Genomic DNA, 17,974 nt, shown 5'->3' on the forward strand with positions numbered 1-17,974 from the left:
GACATGGAGACTCTATCGTGTTGCTATAACTGATTACTATATTGTCAAGGGGCTAATTAGTCTATTTTGTACAGTAGTTGATCATTATTCTGCTGCATTTCAGGCTACATTTGATGTGTTTCAGCCTCTTAATCTGCATAAATTAATTGTGCAAAGACCTTTATGCTGTTTTCTTGCTCTGAAATTATTCCTGATTTTGCTATACCACAATTTAATCATTTCTAATACTGATAATTTCGAGAAAAATGGACAAATCGTTATCTTATACTAGCACGGTATACACAGTTTGTTTCGGCATTTAGCAAGTGCCTAGAATGGGGCTTCTATAATGTCAGGACCGGCACTGTTGACAATGAACGATGTTGCTCAATTGAGTCGAAGGGTTTTGCATCCTGCCCCGTTCTCGCATTTCCTGTCTCGAGCATTTTGTAATTGTAGTTTAGATGGTGATGGTGATGGTGTTAATGCTACGAATGATTTTGGCCCTATTGAAAAATTGATTAGGGAGTTTTGGAAAATTTCTTATGTTGATGCTTCTAAAAAGGATGATGATGACAGTCGAATTCAGGGTAGTTTTGATCTTGAGAAGAATTTTTTGGACACTGCACAGAAAAATACAGATAGGTTGTTTGATGTGTTAAGGCAAGATGGTCCTGGGTAAAATATGAAGTTGGCATTGGATGAATTGAATGTAAGGGTTTCTGGCCTTCTTGTTAGGCTAGTTCTTTCAAAAGTTTTGAAGATTATAAGTTATGAAAATAAAACTTTGTGTGCCAAATTGGCTTATAAGTTTTTTGTATGGTCTAGTGAAGAGGAATACTACAAACATACATTGAACGCGTACCATTTGTTGATGAAGATTTTTGCGGCTGCTAAGGAGTTTAAAGCAATGTGGCGATTAGTTGATGAGATGACTGAGAAGGGCTATCCAGTAACTGCACGAACATTCAATATTTTGATTTGTAGTTGTCATGAGTTAGGGTTGCAAAGAACAATTGTTGAAAGGTTTATCAAATCAAAGACGTTTAACTACCGCCCTTTCAAAAGTTCCTATAATGCAATTTTCGTTTGCCTTCTTAGAATAAATCAGCACAAGTTGATTGAGGGGGTGTATCAGCAAATGGTAGCTGATGGCCATTTGCCAGACACTCTAACTTATAATACACTCATCTGTGCACAATATAGGCTAGGTAAGATAGATCATGTTCATTGGTTGCTAGATCAAATGGGTAGGAATGGACATTATCCCGATATTCATACTTTTAACCTCCTTCTTCATGTCCTTGGGAAAGGAGATAAGCCATATGCTGCGCTCAATCTTTTGAATCATATGAGGGAAGTTGGAATTCATCCCAATTCTCTCCACTTCACCACATTGATCGATGGTTTGAGCCGTGCAGGTAATATGGATGCTTGCAAGTACTTCTTTGAAGAAATGAACAAGAATGGTTTCAAGCCCGATGTTGTCATTTACACTATTTTGATTAGTGGATACATTGCAGCAGGCGAGCTTGAGAAGGCCCAGCAGCTGTTCAATGGTATGATTGAGGAGGGACAACTGCCTAATGTTTTTACATACAACTCTATCATTCGGGGACTTTGTATGGCCGGGAAGTTTGAGGACGCGTGCTCTATGCTAAAGGAAATGGAAAAAAGAGGTTGTAGCCCAAATTTTCTTGTGTACAATACCTTAATTAATAAATTGCGAAACAAGCATCAACATTAGAACTTTTCCAAAACTCCCTAATCAATTTTTCAATAGGGCCAAAATCATTCGTAGCATTAACACCATCACCATCACCATCTAAACTACAATTACATAATGCTCGAGACAGAAAATGCGAGAACGGGGCAGGATGCAAAACTCTTCGACTCAATTGAGCAACAACGTTCATTGTCAACAGTGCCGGTCCTAACATTATATGAGCCCCATTCTAGGCACTTGCTAAATGCCGAAACAAACTGTGTATACCGTGTTAGTATAAGATAACGATTTGTCCATTTTTCTCGAAATTATCAGTATTAAAAATGATTAAATTGTGGTGTAGCAAAATCAGGAATAATTTCAGAGCAAGAAAACAGCATAAAGGTCTTTGCACAATTAATTTATGCAGATTAAGAGGCTGAAACACATCAAATGTAGCCTGAAATGCAGCAGAATAATGATCAACTATTGTACAAAATAGACTAATTAGCCCATTGACAATATAGTAATCAGTTATAGCAACCGATAGAGTCTCCATGCCTGAAAAAACACTAACAATTCGAGCAACACAAAAGGAAACGAAAAAAGGAAGCAATTTCTTTTTCTCGAAACAAAAACAAGAGAAACAACAATAGATTGCATACTATTACTAGTACACACAGAAAACAAATTAGATACACAATTAAGCATAAGAAAAAACCTAAAATGGATGAACCATTAAAAAACAAATGTAACAGTAATAAGCAAAATAAAATCCTATAAAAAACCTGTAACACTTCGGCCCCTCGGACCGCTGGTGACTACTCATGGAGACTGTAGACTAGCCCCACAAACCAACACAAGTCTTTCCAACGCACTTTGGCCTCACTCGTGCGCACCCGAGAAAACTTCCTAAGAGGTCACCCATCTTGAGATTGTTCCCCACCAAGCACGCTTAACTATGGAGTTCTTAGCAAATGGGCTCCCTAGAAAAGAAGATGCACCTTGTTGATATGAGTAGTCTATCAATCTCTTTTCAACCTAAATCTGGGGTATTACACTCACCCCCACTTAGGAATACAACGTCCTCGTTGAACCGTAACTTCAGGATCTTTTCCCTCGCTAGGTGCACTGAACACTATCAGCCACGGTCGCAGGGTTGCTCTGATACCATTTGTAACACCCCGGCCCCTCGGACCGCTGGTGACTACTCATAGAAACTGTAGACTATCCCCACAAACCAACACAAGTCTTTCCAGCGCACTTTGGCCTCACTCGTGCGCACCCGGGAAAACTTCGCAGGAGGTCACCCATCCTAAGATTGCTCCCCACCAAGCACGCTTAACTATGGAGTTCTTAGCAAATGGGCTTCTTAGAAAAGAAGATGCAACTTGTTGATATGAATAGTCTATCAATCCCTTTTCAACCTAAATCTGAGGTATTACAAAACCTTAAATCATTTTTTTAAAAAAAATATGAGCAAACAACAAGAAAGGAGGCAGATCTACCATAAATAAAACACAGAAACAGTAAAATGATGTTGGATATTACAAAAACAAAAAGATGAAATACAAAAGAATTACCTAAGAGTGAGAGGAGCAAAGTGAAAAGAAACCCTAATTACAGAAGAAAGAGGATCAAAAAGAAGGGGGATTGCGAAGATGATAATGAGAAGAGAAAAAATAAGAAAATTGTAGAGTATATATTGGACCCGACTCGGATCCGTGGATCCGTATCATTTTTAACGGATCTAGGTCCTAAAATATAGACCCGTCGGATCCGGATCCGTTTAAATTTCACGGGTCCGGATCCGGATCTGAGAAAAATACCCAGACCTGGATCCGCGGATCTGGAGGACCCGTTTTATTTTTATTTATTTTTTATATCAAAAATATATTAACATACCCGCTTAGGCAGTAGCACTTACCCAGAGTCCCAGACTCCCTACCCTCACAGTACTGCGGCACGCCATCCCTAATCTCAAATCAATTCAGTACTCATCACTCATCACCCTCGACACTGCCAGCGCCCAGCTCTACTCCTCCTCACAGCCACCGGCCCACCGCGACAGATCTTCTCCCCTCTCCTCACAGGTGCTGGAGTGGCGGATTTGAAGGTAATAAACCCTAATTTTGATTTTTTTTTTTCCTACAATACTTTTGATTTCGAGAAAAATGGACAAATCGTTATCTTATACTAACACGGTATACACAGTTTGTTTCGGCATTTAGCAAGTGCCTAGAATGGGGCTCATATAATGTCAGGACCAGGACTGTTGACAATGAACGTTGTTGCTCAATTGAGTCGAAAGGTTTTGCATCCTGCCCCGTTCTCGCATTTCCTGTCTCGAGCAATTTGTAATTGTAGTTTAGATGGTGATGGTGATGGTGTTAATGCTACGAATGATTTTGGCCCCATTCAAAAATTGATTAGGGAGTTTTGGAAAAGTTCTTATGTTGATGCTTGTAAAAAGGATGATGATGACAGTCGAATTCAGGGTAGTTTAGATCTTGAGCAGAATTTTTTGGACACTGCACAGAAAAATGCAGATAGGTTGTTTGATGTGTTAAGGCAAGATGGTCCTGGGTATAATATGAAGTTGGAATTGGATGAATTGAATGTAAGGGTTTCTGGCCTTCTTGTTAGGCTAGTTCTTTCAAAAATTTTGAAGATTATAAGTTATGAAAATAAAACTTTGTGTGCCAAATTGGCTTATAAGCTTTTTGTATGGTCTAGTGAGGAGGAATACTACAAACATACATTGAACGCGTACCATTTGTTGATGAAGATTTTTGCGGCTGCTGAGGAGTTTAAAGCAATGTGGCGATTAGTTGATGAGATGACTGAGAAGGGCTATCCAGTAACTGCACGAACATTCAATATTTTGATTTGTAGTTGTCATGAGTTAGGGTTGCAAAGAACAATTGTTGAAAGGTTTATCAAATCAAAGACGTTTAACTACCGCCCTTTCAAAAGTTCCTATAATGCAATTTTCGTTTGCCTTCTTAGAATAAATCAGCACAAGTTGATTGAGGGGGTGTATCAGCAAATGGTAGCTGATGGCCATTTGCCAGACACTCTAACTTATAATACACTCATCTGTGCACAATATAAGCTAGGTAAGATAGATCATGTTCATCGGTTGCTAGATCAAATGGTTAGGAATGGACATTATCCCGATATTCATACTTTTAACCTCCTTCTTCATGTCCTTGGGAAAGGAGATAAGCCATATGTTGCGCTCAATCTTTTGAATCATATGAGGGAAGTTGGAATTCATCCCAATTCTCTCCACTTCACCACATTGATCGATGGTTTGAGTCGTGCAGGTAATATGGATGCTTGCAAGTACTTCTTTGAAGAAATGAACAAGAATGGTTTCAAGCCCGATGTTGTCATTTACACTATTTTGATTAGTGGATACATTGCAGCAGGCGAGCTTGAGAAGGCCCAGCAACTGTTCAATGGTATGATTGAGGAGGGACAACTGCCTAATGTTTTTACATACGACTCTATCATTCGGGGACTTTGTATGGCCGGAAAGTTTGAGGACGCGTGCTCTATGCTAAAGGAAATGGAAAAAAGAGGTTGTAGCCCAAATTTTCTTGTGTAAAATACCTTAATTAATAAATTGCGAAACAATGGTAAACTTTCAAAAGCCCATGAAATAATCAACGATATGATCAAGAAAGGGCAATATATCCATCGCATCTCAAGATTTAAGAAATATAGAAAATACTGAGTCGCGGGTTTGTGACATTGTAACTGTTACTTGAGGTATTAATTGATTTTTTACACATACACCGCTTTCTTGCTTCAGTGCTCGATGAATGTTGAGCGCAAATGGTATGATAAACTCTTCAATTACCCGATTTTGCTTCACAAATTCTCGTATGAGACGGTCTCACCGTGAGATATTGATACAAGTTAATTGTGGTCTAGGTAATATAAGCAAGCTAATCTTCTTGGTAAGCTTGTTTGCTTAACATATGGGTGTGGTTCATTATGCAAGTGAGAACAAGGGCATTCATGCATGTGTGATGATCATGGGGAACTTGGTAAGCTTGTTATGAGCAGTTTTTATTGGGTATGTGCAACAACACACAGCAATAGTTCAGTATGTGTCTGCACAAAACATCGGGCCATCACAGCAGGCCAGCAGTAGGTTTCCTGATTCAGACCATAAGCAGGAGGATCAATACAGTAGTCCAGCACGCAGAATGTGTGCACTAGTATCAATAAATAGTAGCAGATGCATTGATCAGCAAACAGTAGTTCAAGAACAAGTCAGCATTCAAATCAATAGCAACCAACAAGCAGTAGGTGTATTGGGCATTAGATTAGCAAGCTTAAATGCAGCAGCAGTGCAGTACAACCCTCAACAGCAGATCATATGACAGTAATGGATGTGTGTGCATGAACATCAGAACAAGTGCATTAGATCAGAAGCAACAACACAGATCAAATGTGTGCATTTTGCAGATCTGAACCAACAGCAGGCAACACCCAGCCATGAAGGACTTAGAATTGAGGACAATTCTTTTCAAAGAGGGAGGAGTTGATACAAATGTGGTTGTATCAAATGAAGATACCAAAGGAGCCACACAAGGCTGCATACAGACCTCACAGAACAGGTCGTGGCTTCAGAACAGCACAGCAGCAGAACTAGCGACCAGGCCATCTTGCACAACACGTGGAGACCAAACCTGTGCATCCAGGACCTGGGTTAAAGTGAAAATGGAATCTTGGTACTTGGTTCTAGCCATCAAGGTCCGAGGACTATGCTAACAATTCACGTAGAGTCCTAGAAGCTGAGCTGAAGGAGGGCTGCTCGACAGTTTTCAGATTAGAATTTGTTCAAGTGTTTTTTGTTTTCTGTTTTCTGTTTTAAGTGTTTTGTAATAGCACATGTCTTTTTAATGAGGCGTGTGCTAATATAGCCCTTATGTTAGTTGAGAGCTCTATATAAGGAGAGCGTCACTTTTGTAATAAACAATTCAGAATTCAGATTTAGTTAACAAACTTTCCTTCAAGTAAATTGTTTGCAATTACTATCCTGAGTGATTTCTTTGTGAGTGAAGCAAAGAGAATATTCAGTTTTTTCACAAGAATTATGAGAGTGAATCTTAATTTGAGTGTGAGGAAAAGGCCAGTGGCTGAGTGAAGGTCGCTTGTTTCTATCCACGACACAGAACCATTCCAAAGGAATTGTTCTGATCACCTTCTGTTTTCATACAAAAAACTTAAGGCTTTTGTGTGTGTTTCATTGTGTCAAGATTGTTCTTGGCATTGTTCTTGGAAGGATTAATCGGGTTCTTGGATCAATCATCATCATATTCGCATCAGATATGCCTTATATTTGGGTTAAAAATAACATAAAAATGAGTTTATTCCCAATCTATGGCCAAATTAAAAAAAAATTCCCACTTTCCTTAAAATGGGAAAGTATTTCCAAGTTTACCGTCCACGTAGGATTGCTTTGAGAATTTTTTTTTTTTTTTTTAATGAAACCGCTACATGAAATGGCGGTTTTATTCAGGCATTTGGAGTAAAACGCCATCTGAGATGGCGGTTTGGTTAAGGTAAATTTTTTTTTTTTAAAAAAAAAAAAAGTAAAGTGGAGTAAACCGCCACTTGATTTGGCGGTTTGGTATTAGTACAAATCTCCAAATGTCGTGAGATGTTGTTCACTGCATTCCATTTTGCTCTTCATTCAACTTGCTGCCGGTTTTGCTAAAAAAAAAAAAAAAATTCTTCACTCTCATTTACTTCAAATTTACAATTCCTCTCATTCAACTAAGCTAATCAACTACATTCCCATCTTCTCCTTGTGTACTAGTTCATTTTCATCCTCATTTAAGGTATGAATAAAACCCTAATTTTTGTTCAATATGCAAATTGTTTTTTTTGTTCATTATTGTTTGAATTGAAGTTATAAAAACGTTAATTGTTTGTTACATTCTATTGTTTTCATGATTTAAGCTTACGTTTTACACATTTGTAGTTGAATTTTAGGATTTTTTTTGTATGCATATAAAGTGTTTGATGAAATGCTTCAATGAAAGTTTATTACTTTGTAGGGTTAGTTTAATGGTTTTTGTATATATTCATGGTATTTTTAGCTTTTATATTTGAAATGAACCTTATAATAAGTGTTCTAATACCTTAGTATCACAAATTCTTGTATTCAAATTTACACTTCCCGTTATAGTGTATTGGGGTGAGGAAGTCATGATATTGGTTGCAAATTGGTAGCAAATTGGTGGAGATATCACATGAAAGATCATTATCCCATTGAAAAACATGTTGAATTGGTTGCAAATTTGGATAATGCGAGGGAAGTCATGATATTTTTATGATTTTTATAACACTTATGGCGATGAAAAACACGTAACAGCGATCATGGCGATGCCGGGCCCAGTTGTTCCATCAGTGCTTACGCTTCAGGCGACACACAGGAGCGTAGCTGCGTGGGAGGGCTCCACTGCCCAATTGGTTACTCGTTAGCACTACCAGGCGAGTACGTTACGGTGGGAGGTGGATGACAGGGTATTAGACGTAGTTGAGCTAGCTGGTTTCAGATACATTCACCGGTTGTTGGGCGGGGGCTTAGAGCTCGATCGAGCTCTTATCACTGCATTGGTGGAGAGGTGGAGGCCGGAGACACATACCTTCCACCTCACAATTGGCGAGGCAACGATCACGTTGCAAGATGTGGCAGTTATCATGGGACTGCCGGTTGAAGGACAAGCAGTCATTGGCCATGGGGAGGGAAATTGGCCAGCATTAGTACATGAGCTGCTAGGGGTTTGGCCGGAAAACCCTCAAGACCCCACCCAGCCGAAGATCATCGTTGGATCGTCATTGAAGCTGACTTGACTTCGACAGCATTTTAGCGCGCTTGAGGATGATGCAGATGATGTGACGGTTGACAGACATGCCCGAGCTTACATTTTGTACCTGTTTGGATGCATCTTGTTTCCGGACAAGAGCGGCGACTCGGTACAGTTGATCTGTCTCCCTCTACTGGGAGACTTGGAGCGCGTAGATGAGTACAGTTGGGGAAGTGCTACCCTAGCGTATCTGTATCGTAACTTATGTCGAGCATCTCGTAAGGGTGCCAAGGAAATGGGTGGATGCTTGATGTTGTTACAGATATGGTCATGGGAGCACATTCATATAGGGAGGCCCATTATTCGGACGGGTCGACCGGATGGGCAACATGATCAGGAAGATGACGCGGATGATTTTGAACCGATATTAGGGTCACAGCATCGGCGCGGGATGGATCCTTTGGCAGTAAGGTAGCAACACTCAATTCACTATTCAAATTCATAATTTCACTATTTTATGATAGATGAAAATGTTAATCAATGTTTATTTGTTTGCAGCTAGCTTCGCGTATATCTTTCGAGATCCCACTCCCCACATACTCTCGTCTACTACAGGGACGCACTAGATCGACAACGGGACGAGCAGGTTAGTAACATTTACTATTTGTATTAGTTATGAATAAATTGTATACATTACTAAGCATATTCATTTCTATTACAGATGACATGGCAGCCTTACACAGCGGCTAAGATGGAAGCTCTACCGCACATATGTACATCGGGCCACGAGATTTGGAGATCGCGTTGTCCTCTTATTTGCTTTGACATCGTCGAGCTACATCTCCCGGATCGTGTCATGCATCAATTCGGTTTGGAGCAGGTAATTCCGCAAGCCTGTGACACCCAACGTCAACTACATGCGATCGATCGGAGGACTGGGGACAAGAACTACCTCGTACGACATAGATCGCATGTAGATGCGTGGAACGACCGAGCATCTACATTGATTGGAGGAGATAACTTCACAGGTCATAGCTCTGCTATGTACATGAGTTGGTACAGGCGCATCTCCATATTACGCCTAACGAACACCGCATTTGCGCAGCCAGGATCACATTACCATCCGACATCTACGTTACTGGTACGTTTTCTTTCAACACTCATAACAAATAGTAATAGTTTTAAGTAACTGTTTTAACAATATAATGATAACAAACAGGCTGAGCGCATCCGATCGGTGTTGATACAATGTAATGACACGATTCAAGGGGCCGCTACATCGCCAGTTGACATGGGCTATCGGCATGTTCTCAGACCTTAGGCTCCATTAATGCGTCGTTGACCGATGCATTGAGTCAAGCGGGTTATGAGTACCTCATACCGACTCCACCCGTCATTGACGACGTAGATGACACATTCCACACTCCTTCTCCAAGGAGTTCAGCCCATCGAGGTAGCTCTTCCGGAGGATCCAGTTCTCGGTCCACAAGAGGCCGCCAGCGTTCATCTACTCAGGGTCGGTCTTCCAGATCGCCATCGACATCCGCTACTATGTCGCCGTTCGTTCCCCCGTCTTCCATCAACACTCCTCCGCCACATCCATCGCCTCCGCAAAGGATTATCACATATCAGCGTGCTAGTCAACGACGAGCTCCTACTCTTAATGTCATTGCGGAGGTTAACGAGTTCACACCATCATCATCCACCGGTGCGCAAAACAAAAGGGGCCGGGGGTTGTAGTTTAACAAACTTTGTATATTCTTATATTATTTTAACTTCTTGTATATTCTTGTATGATTTTAACTTTGTATGTTCATGATTGTAATATATCTTCGCATTATTTTCATAATTAATTTTTTCAAATCAAGCTGGTTCGTAATTGATTAATATGGAATAGATGGTATTGAACTAGTTTAATGCAGGTTACGTTCACTATTTAGGGGAAATGAAAGAAAAAAAAAATTGTTGCAGGCCACCAGCAAACCGCCACATGAAGTGGCGGTTTACCAGGGATCAAACCGCCACATGAGATGGCGGTTTGCCTTGACCAAACCGCCACTTCATGTGGCGTTTTTGTGCTTTATGTAAACCGCCATTTCAAGTGGCGGTTTGGTCTGAAAAAAAAAAAAAAAGACTTTTCCACGTGGACGGTATTCTGGGAAATTCTTTCCCAAATTAGGTAAAGTGGGAAATTTTTTTTTTTAAACATTATTCTGGGAAATGACTCCATAAAAATAGAAACTTTTAGTTTATGGGCTTCTTGTATTGAGGTCGTCTCACCGTGAGACAATCTCATACAAGACGGGCTGTTTTTGCTTTATGAAATTTATGGTTAAGCTTCATACTATACACATGTTTCATCATGCCTTTGCCACATTTGACCGCAACTTCATTGGGTGCGGATGTTATACTTGCTCCGTTCCACTATATTTGTTGTATTTGATTTATCCAATTGTATTTTGATTATTTATGTTGAACTATACACTTCTAAAAACTATAAAATCTTAATATTATAAAAGTATGAGATTAAAGGATTCAATTAAGATCCCAGTTAACTATACTTTTTCTTATACATTAGACTCAATATACAAAATAAACTTGAATGATTAATAGTGTTAAAAATCCTCAAGTAGCTAAGTATTTAGAACAGAGGAAGTATTTTATGTAATAAATTAGTTTCTTATTTGAAAGAGTGTGTTTGGTGGGAGACAATTGGCCAATGGAATATTGATCATGCAGTACGAGCTGATGATATTATTTACATCATTGTCTCGTTATTTCCCTTTGTGATGATTTTAGTTCAACTTAAGTGGTTGCTAAATGTTCAATTTTTCATTTTCTTGCTTACGTACTGAAATCTAGGTGCTTACATTTCTTCGATCTTTGACTTTAACATAATTAAAAATGATTACTTTAAATAATGATTATTTTAAGATTATAATTGATCACTTTAATATTATAAGTGATGAATTTAAAATTACTAGCTTATGAATTAGAAATAAATAAAATATAAAACGAGTGATTGTAAATTCAACATAAAGTATTTCCTCTGATCCTCTCATTTATCATCATTTTTTATTTTAGGTTGTTTCTTTTATTTTACATTATTTTTATCTTTAAAACTGAACCACTACTTTATACATTTTACTCCCTCCTATTCTTCCAATTAATCCTATTTATTTTTGGGTTACTATTCACTTATCAATCTTAATATATATTTATTCTTGATATATAAGTTAAAATATAGTCAAGTGGGATTTTGTTTGATTCATTTCAATGCAAAAATTATTAATATTAAATTTTCATAATTTTTAATTAAACATAATTTGAGATATTAAGGGTCAAAATATTATCTCGACAAATATAAAAAAAATAAGTAAGACTAATAAGTTAAATAAGAGGGAGTAATACTTTATTAATTTCATCCACACAATTTAATTTTTCGTTATTTATCATCAAATATCAACATTTTCTTAAAAATAATTTACTTTATCTTTGATACCAAATCAAAAGGAAGAAAGAGTAAACGGGAAGATAATAGCGAGATGGATGAGTATGAAATTAAAAAACAATCTTTGTACAAGATCTCTAACCATGCGTTGAACACATACAATTAGTTAATTTATTTAATACTCTTATATCACTAAAAAATTGTAAATGATTATTTTATGGTTATAAAATGATCAATTTTAAATTGTGAATATCATATTAAGGTTATAAATGATTTTAAGATTATTAGTAATGAATTATTTTGAACTAGTCCATGATCTCATAGTAAAACTGTCATATTTGAAAATTTGTTTTATATTTTCACTGCCCTTCTTAATTTGTATTTCTTTTCATTTTTGTTTGTCCTATTAATTTTGCATTATTTTTTTTTTGGCAAAAACTGCACTTTCTTTCTTTAAATCTCATTTACAAACTTATTATTTCTCTCCATCTTAACCATATATTTCTTACATTCATTTAATTTTTTTATCTTATTCTCTAATTTAATTATTTGGATGTATTTTCATGAAGACGGATAGATAAGTATTAATAAGACGAACGAAAAGTAGGGCACTTATGAAATTTGAAAAATCTAGGGTTTGTCGGGCAGCAGTGACAACGGGCCTCCTTCACTCCCCTTGCTTGTACTCGGCAAAGTCATTTACCAGTAAACTCGCTCTGGATTAAACCTCCCGCCTCTTCTACTCATTCGAATTGCAATTTCATATTTTCTCTCTCCTCATTATCATCTTCGCAATCCCCTTCTCTTTGATCCTCTTGCTTCTGTAATTAGGGTTTCTATTCACTTTGCTCCTCTCACTCTTAGGTAATTCTTTTGTATTCCATCTTTTTGTTTTTGTGTATTATCCAGCATCATTTTACTGTTTCTGTGTTTGATTTGTCGTAGATCTGCCTCCTTTTTTGTTGATTGTTTAGATTTTTTAAAAATATGATTTTAGGTTTTTTTAACGTTTGTTGAGTTTTAGTATAGGATTTTATTCTTTGCTTATTACTGTTGCATTTGTTTTTAATGGTTCATCTATTTTAGGTTTTTTCTTATGCTTAATTATGTATCTAATTTGTTTTCTATGTGTGCTAGTAATAGTGTGCTTTCTTTTGTTGTTTCTCTTGTTTTTGCTTCAAGAAAAAGAAATTGCTTCCTTTATTGGTTTCTTGTTTTGTTGCTTGAAATGTTAGTGTTTTTTCAGGCATGGAGACTCTATCGCGCTGCTATTACTGGTTACTAGATCGTTATGGGGCTAATTAGTCTAATTTGTACAGTAGCTGATCATTATTGTGCTGCATTTCAGGGTACATTTATATGTTTTGCCTTTTAATCTGCATAAATTAATTGTGCAAAGACCTTTATGCTGTTTTCTTGCTCTGAAATTATTCCTGATTTTGTTACACCCCAATTTAATAATAATTGATATTCATATTTTCTAGAAACATGGACAAATTGTTACCTTATACTAATACGGTATACACAGTTTGTTTTGGCATTTAGCAAGTGCCTAGAATGATATTCATTCAGCAATATGGAAACTTTAAAGGTTTTGTTGGGATTAAAATCCGCAATTTTGATTTTTATCCTACTCTTACTTGCTTTATGCAATTCTATTGTTTTTTTTCCATTTGCTTGTTACGAAAATTGCTGTGTGGATATCGATTGCTGATTTACTGATTTCATTCTCTGTTGTGGATACTCTCTACCTTATCCCTAGTTATTTTCCCCTGATTTTCAATGATAAGAATTCTATTGTTGACATTAATCATTTGGTGTCTTCCATTGAATTTAGTGTTCCTATAATTCTATCCTTGGTCCACCTTACTGTAAACTATAGCATGATTTTCTGAAATCATTTATTCTGGTGCAAAGATCAAATGTCATTTTTTGGCTTAATTGTTGTTATTCTTTGTTTATGATCCTTATTGTTCTCTTCATGCAGTGTCAACTGAAAATGACTACAGAAATTACTTCATATTTGCTGGCTGCACAATCTCCTGATGCAAAAATTCGCACAGAAGCTGAGAATAGCCTCAAACAGTTCCAGGAGCAAAACCCGTCTGGTTTCTTGCTTGCATTGTCAGTCGAGCTATCAAATGATGGCAAGCCAATCGAATCTCGCAGGTTGGCTGGTATAGTGCTGAAAAATTCATTAGATGCGAAAGATGTTTCCAGAAAAGAACATCTTCTGCAACAGTGGGTTGCTATTGATGCGTCTATTAAGCAACAAATTAAAGAGTCACTTTTGAGGACACTAAGATCCATGACACAGGAAGCATGGCACACTTCAGCTCAAGTAGTTGCCAAAATTTCCTCTATTGAAATTCCAAGGAAGGAGTGGCCTGATTTGATTGGTTCATTGCTTAATAACATGACTCAACCAGATAGTTCAGCTTTGTTGAAGCAAGCAACATTGGAGACTCTTGGATATGTTTGCGAGGAGATATCTCATGAGGAGCTTGAGCAAAGTGAAGTTAATTCCATTCTTACAGCTGTTGTTCAGGGCATGAACCTTGCTCAACATAGTGCAGAAATTCGTCTTGCAGCTACAAAGGCTCTATATAATGCTCTTGCTTTTGCGCAAACTAACTTTGAAAATGAATTGGAGCGAAATTACATCATGAAAGTGGTATGTGACACTGCAACATCTCAGGAGGTGGAGGTTAGGCAGGCTGCTTATGAGTGTCTTGTGGCTATAGCTTCAATGTACTATGAAGTGCTAGAGCCTTACATGCAGGCTCTCTTTGAGCTCACATCAAAAGCAGTAAAAGAAGATGAAGAGGTTGTTGCTCTTCAAGCAATTGAATTTTGGAGCTCCATATGTGATGAAGAGATTGAGATTCAAGAATCATTTGAAATAGAGAGTGACCAGTCAGACCCTCCTCATTCTCGTTTTATTGGGAAGGCCTTGCAATTTTTGGTACCAATGCTGTTAGAAACTTTATTAAAGCAAGAGGAGGATCAGGACCAGGACGACAGCATTTGGAATGTGTCGATGGCTGGCGGGACATGCTTGGGACTTGTGGCAAAGACAGTTGGTGATGCTATTGTGCCACTTGTGATGCCTTTTGTGGAGGCTAATATATCTAGTCCAGAATGGCGTTGTAGAGAAGCAGCTACATTTGCTTTTGGCTCAATCCTTGAAGGCCCCAGTGTTGACAGGCTTTCTCCGCTGGTCCATGCAGGGTTGGACTTCCTGCTGAAGGCAATGAACGATCAAAACAGTCATGTAAAGGACACAACTGCGTGGACATTGAGCCGTATATTTGAGCTGCTGCATTGTCCATCTTCTGGATTTTCTGTCATTACCGCTGCCAACTTACAACCTGTTTTGGGTGTTCTGTTGGAGAGTATCAAGGACACCCCACACGTGGCTGAGAAAATATGTGGTGCCATCTATTACCTTGCACAGGGTTTTGAGGATAGTGGAGCAACCTCATCAAGCCTCACACCTTATCTGCCGCAGATTATAGCTTCTCTCATTGCTGCTGCTGATAGAACAGATGGCAATGACTCTAAACTTCGATCTGCTTCATATGAAACATTAAATGAGATAGTTAGATGTGCTAATGTTCCAGAAACAACTCAGATTATAGAACAACTGCTTCATGCTATAATGACCAAGCTATCCCAGTCTTTCGATCTACCAATTGATAAAGAAAAACGAGAAGATTTGCAAGCACTACTCTGTGGCGTCCTGCAGGTTATCATCCAGAAACTTAATGTCGATGAGTCGAAGATCATTCTTCAGTATGCTGATCAAATCATGCTCTTGTTTTTGAAAATCTTCTCTTGCCGCAGCTCCACAGTAAACGAAGAGGCTATGCTAGCAATTGGTGCATTGGCATATGCAACTGGACCAGACTTTGGCAAATATATGTCTGAGCTCTACAAGTATTTAGAAATGGGTTTGACAAATTTTGAAGAATATCAGGTTTGTAGCATCACTGTTGGGGTAGTTGGTGATATTTGTCGTGCTCTGGATGATAAGATTTTACCATATTGCGATCAAGTAATGTCCCTCCTTCTCAGAAATCTTTCCAGTGGTGATCTACATCGTTCTGTCAAACCGCCAATATTCTCATGCTTTGGTGATATTGCTCTTGCAATTGGAGCGGAGTTTGAAAAGTACCTCAGTTATGCTATACCCATGTTGCAGAGTGCATCTGAAGTGTGTGCTCAGATGGACACTAATGATGATGAAATAATGGAATATGGTAACATTCTGAAGCGAAGCATATTTGAAGCTTACTCTGGTATACTTCAGGGTCTAAAAGATGCAAAGCCTGAGCTTCTTGTTCCACATGCGAAACATCTTCTGCAGTTCTTAGAATTTATCTTTAGGGACAAACAAAGGTATGCCATATCTTCCCTTGACCTCGGAATTTTGTTACTTTGTTCACTTGTTTTTGTTACCATATGTCATTTGTTTTCTGGTTGCCTTGCAGAGACGAGAGTGTGACAAAAGCTGCAATTGCAGCTTTGGGTGACCTCACGGATGCACTTGGTCCAAATGCTAAGATATTTTTGAAAGAATGCACATTTTTCGCTGAATTCATTCATGAATGTCTTGAATCTGGTGATGAGCAGATAAAGGATACTGCATTATGGACTCAGGGTATGATTGGTCAGGTCATGGTCTCATAAGGTCTATAAATATTCTCAAGTGCCACAGAAAAATGTTACTGTTGTCATTGCCTTCATTCTCAGCATTGTGGGTTGGGTTTATCTGAGGATTCAAGAGTCCGAGGTTTCACAAGGTTTTAGTCACCTATGTTTTATGGTTTCAGGATCTCAGGTTAGGGTTCTTTTACAAGGGGGAATGGGGAAGGGGAAGTGGGAAAATTTAGTAAATGATCCTTATCTATGAAAGCCACCGGAGAAAGACGGTGACCTCTTATTGGTCTTGTGAAACTTTGATTAATTCAATGCATCCACTACTTTGGTGGTTTGAGTCTTTTTTTTTGTTTTTCATCCTCTAATTTTTATTTATGTAGTCATAGAAGTATATGGTAAATACTCAAGTTTAGTTTTGATCTAGAACATCGTTCTTATACTTGTTATCAATTTGCACTCTGCATGAACGTTGAAGCTTTTCAATGAGTATGGCTCAATCTTCGGTTTACAAACTACAAGTTTGCATTTGTGCGGTACCCGGTGAATATTATGCACCCTTTAAATAGAAAGATAAGTAGGGAAAGAAACGAAATGAAAATGGAATTAAGTCTTCCTTCACTTAGAACCAAATGTACAAGAGAGGAAATGGGGAAAGGAACTGTATAGGTTGTATTTTGCTGGTATAGTATACTAGTAAATTTCTAACATCAAAAAGAAAACATCATCCTGTTATACGGATTTGAATACCTCTTTTGCGCGCTCCCTCAAGTGATACTCCCTCCGACCCTATGATTTTGGAACACCATTGGATGACACTAAGATGAAGGATTGGTGGGTACATTATATTTACGTGGATGAGAATTAAAAAGAATGGTGGGGAATGTCTGCAAAGTTAAAAGTGACAGAACAATGGTGACGAGTATAACAAGCAGTACTCTCTCTTTCTTTGAATTAAATTTAATCCTTTTTTTTTACTTTGCTACAATTTAAAAATGTCTTTTTCATTTATATCTTTTTTTCTCTTTAAAACCTTGCATCCAATTTAAATGACCCATTTATTTTCAAACATTTTGCTAAACACTATTGTTGCAATCTCTCCAAAAATACAAAATATTAGATTAAATAAATGATTATATCTGAATAAATTCGTCAGCATCAGTAAGTTGATTATTTGTTGGTGGTTCATTCTTTCCGTCATTGGTTTAGTACTCTTGTTCCCCACAAAATGAATCGTTTTCATTATAAAAAACTGACCTAAAGGCTAACGCCACAAGCCCACGAGAATTTGAAGAGTACTGACAACAAGATGTTGAATGCAATATTAGAGTTTTTATGCAACGTAAT

The 17,974-nt window shown here is 37.8% G+C and overlaps 2 protein-coding genes, 1 long non-coding RNA gene and 2 pseudogenes across 5 annotated transcripts; all 5 read left to right on the forward strand.

Moving 5' to 3' along the window:
• Positions 1-352: 352 nt before the first annotated feature.
• Positions 353-1,726, forward strand: LOC130799221 (pentatricopeptide repeat-containing protein At1g55630-like; annotated as a pseudogene).
• A 2,215-nt stretch (positions 1,727-3,941) lies between these two features.
• LOC130799222 (pentatricopeptide repeat-containing protein At1g55630-like) lies at positions 3,942-5,426 on the forward strand (annotated as a pseudogene).
• Positions 5,427-8,553: 3,127 nt separating this feature from the next.
• Positions 8,554-9,364, forward strand: LOC130800024 (uncharacterized). Its single transcript, XR_009039355.1, has 3 exons — positions 8,554-8,988; positions 9,076-9,163; positions 9,239-9,364. It is a non-coding gene; the product is annotated as an uncharacterized LOC130800024 (long non-coding RNA).
• Positions 9,365-9,369: 5 nt separating this feature from the next.
• LOC130800023 (serine/threonine-protein phosphatase 7 long form homolog) lies at positions 9,370-10,437 on the forward strand. 2 transcript variants are annotated; one of them, XM_057663352.1, is made up of 2 exons: positions 9,370-9,658; positions 9,737-10,437. In XM_057663352.1, the coding sequence occupies exon 2, from the start codon at positions 9,926-9,928 to the stop codon at positions 10,334-10,336; it is 411 nt and encodes a 136-aa protein (XP_057519335.1). In that variant the 5' UTR covers positions 9,370-9,658; positions 9,737-9,925; the 3' UTR covers positions 10,337-10,437. The 2 variants fall into 2 exon arrangements, with proteins under 2 accessions (XP_057519335.1, XP_057519336.1); XM_057663353.1 differs by having other exon boundaries at positions 9,737-10,209.
• A 2,145-nt stretch (positions 10,438-12,582) lies between these two features.
• Positions 12,583-17,113, forward strand: LOC130800025 (importin subunit beta-1-like). 2 transcript variants are annotated; one of them, XM_057663354.1, is made up of 4 exons: positions 12,590-12,832; positions 13,215-13,317; positions 13,956-16,369; positions 16,462-17,113. In XM_057663354.1, exons 3-4 carry the CDS (start codon positions 13,968-13,970, stop codon positions 16,658-16,660), a joined length of 2,601 nt encoding a protein of 866 aa, XP_057519337.1. In that variant the 5' UTR covers positions 12,590-12,832; positions 13,215-13,317; positions 13,956-13,967; the 3' UTR covers positions 16,661-17,113. The 2 variants fall into 2 exon arrangements, with proteins under 2 accessions (XP_057519338.1, XP_057519337.1); XM_057663355.1 differs by lacking the exon at positions 13,215-13,317 and having other exon boundaries at positions 12,583-12,832.
• Positions 17,114-17,974: the final 861 nt, after the last annotated feature.

Source organism: Amaranthus tricolor, chromosome 14 (assembly GCF_026212465.1).
Source record: "Amaranthus tricolor cultivar Red isolate AtriRed21 chromosome 14, ASM2621246v1, whole genome shotgun sequence".
Lineage (NCBI taxonomy): Eukaryota > Viridiplantae > Streptophyta > Magnoliopsida > Caryophyllales > Amaranthaceae > Amaranthus > Amaranthus tricolor.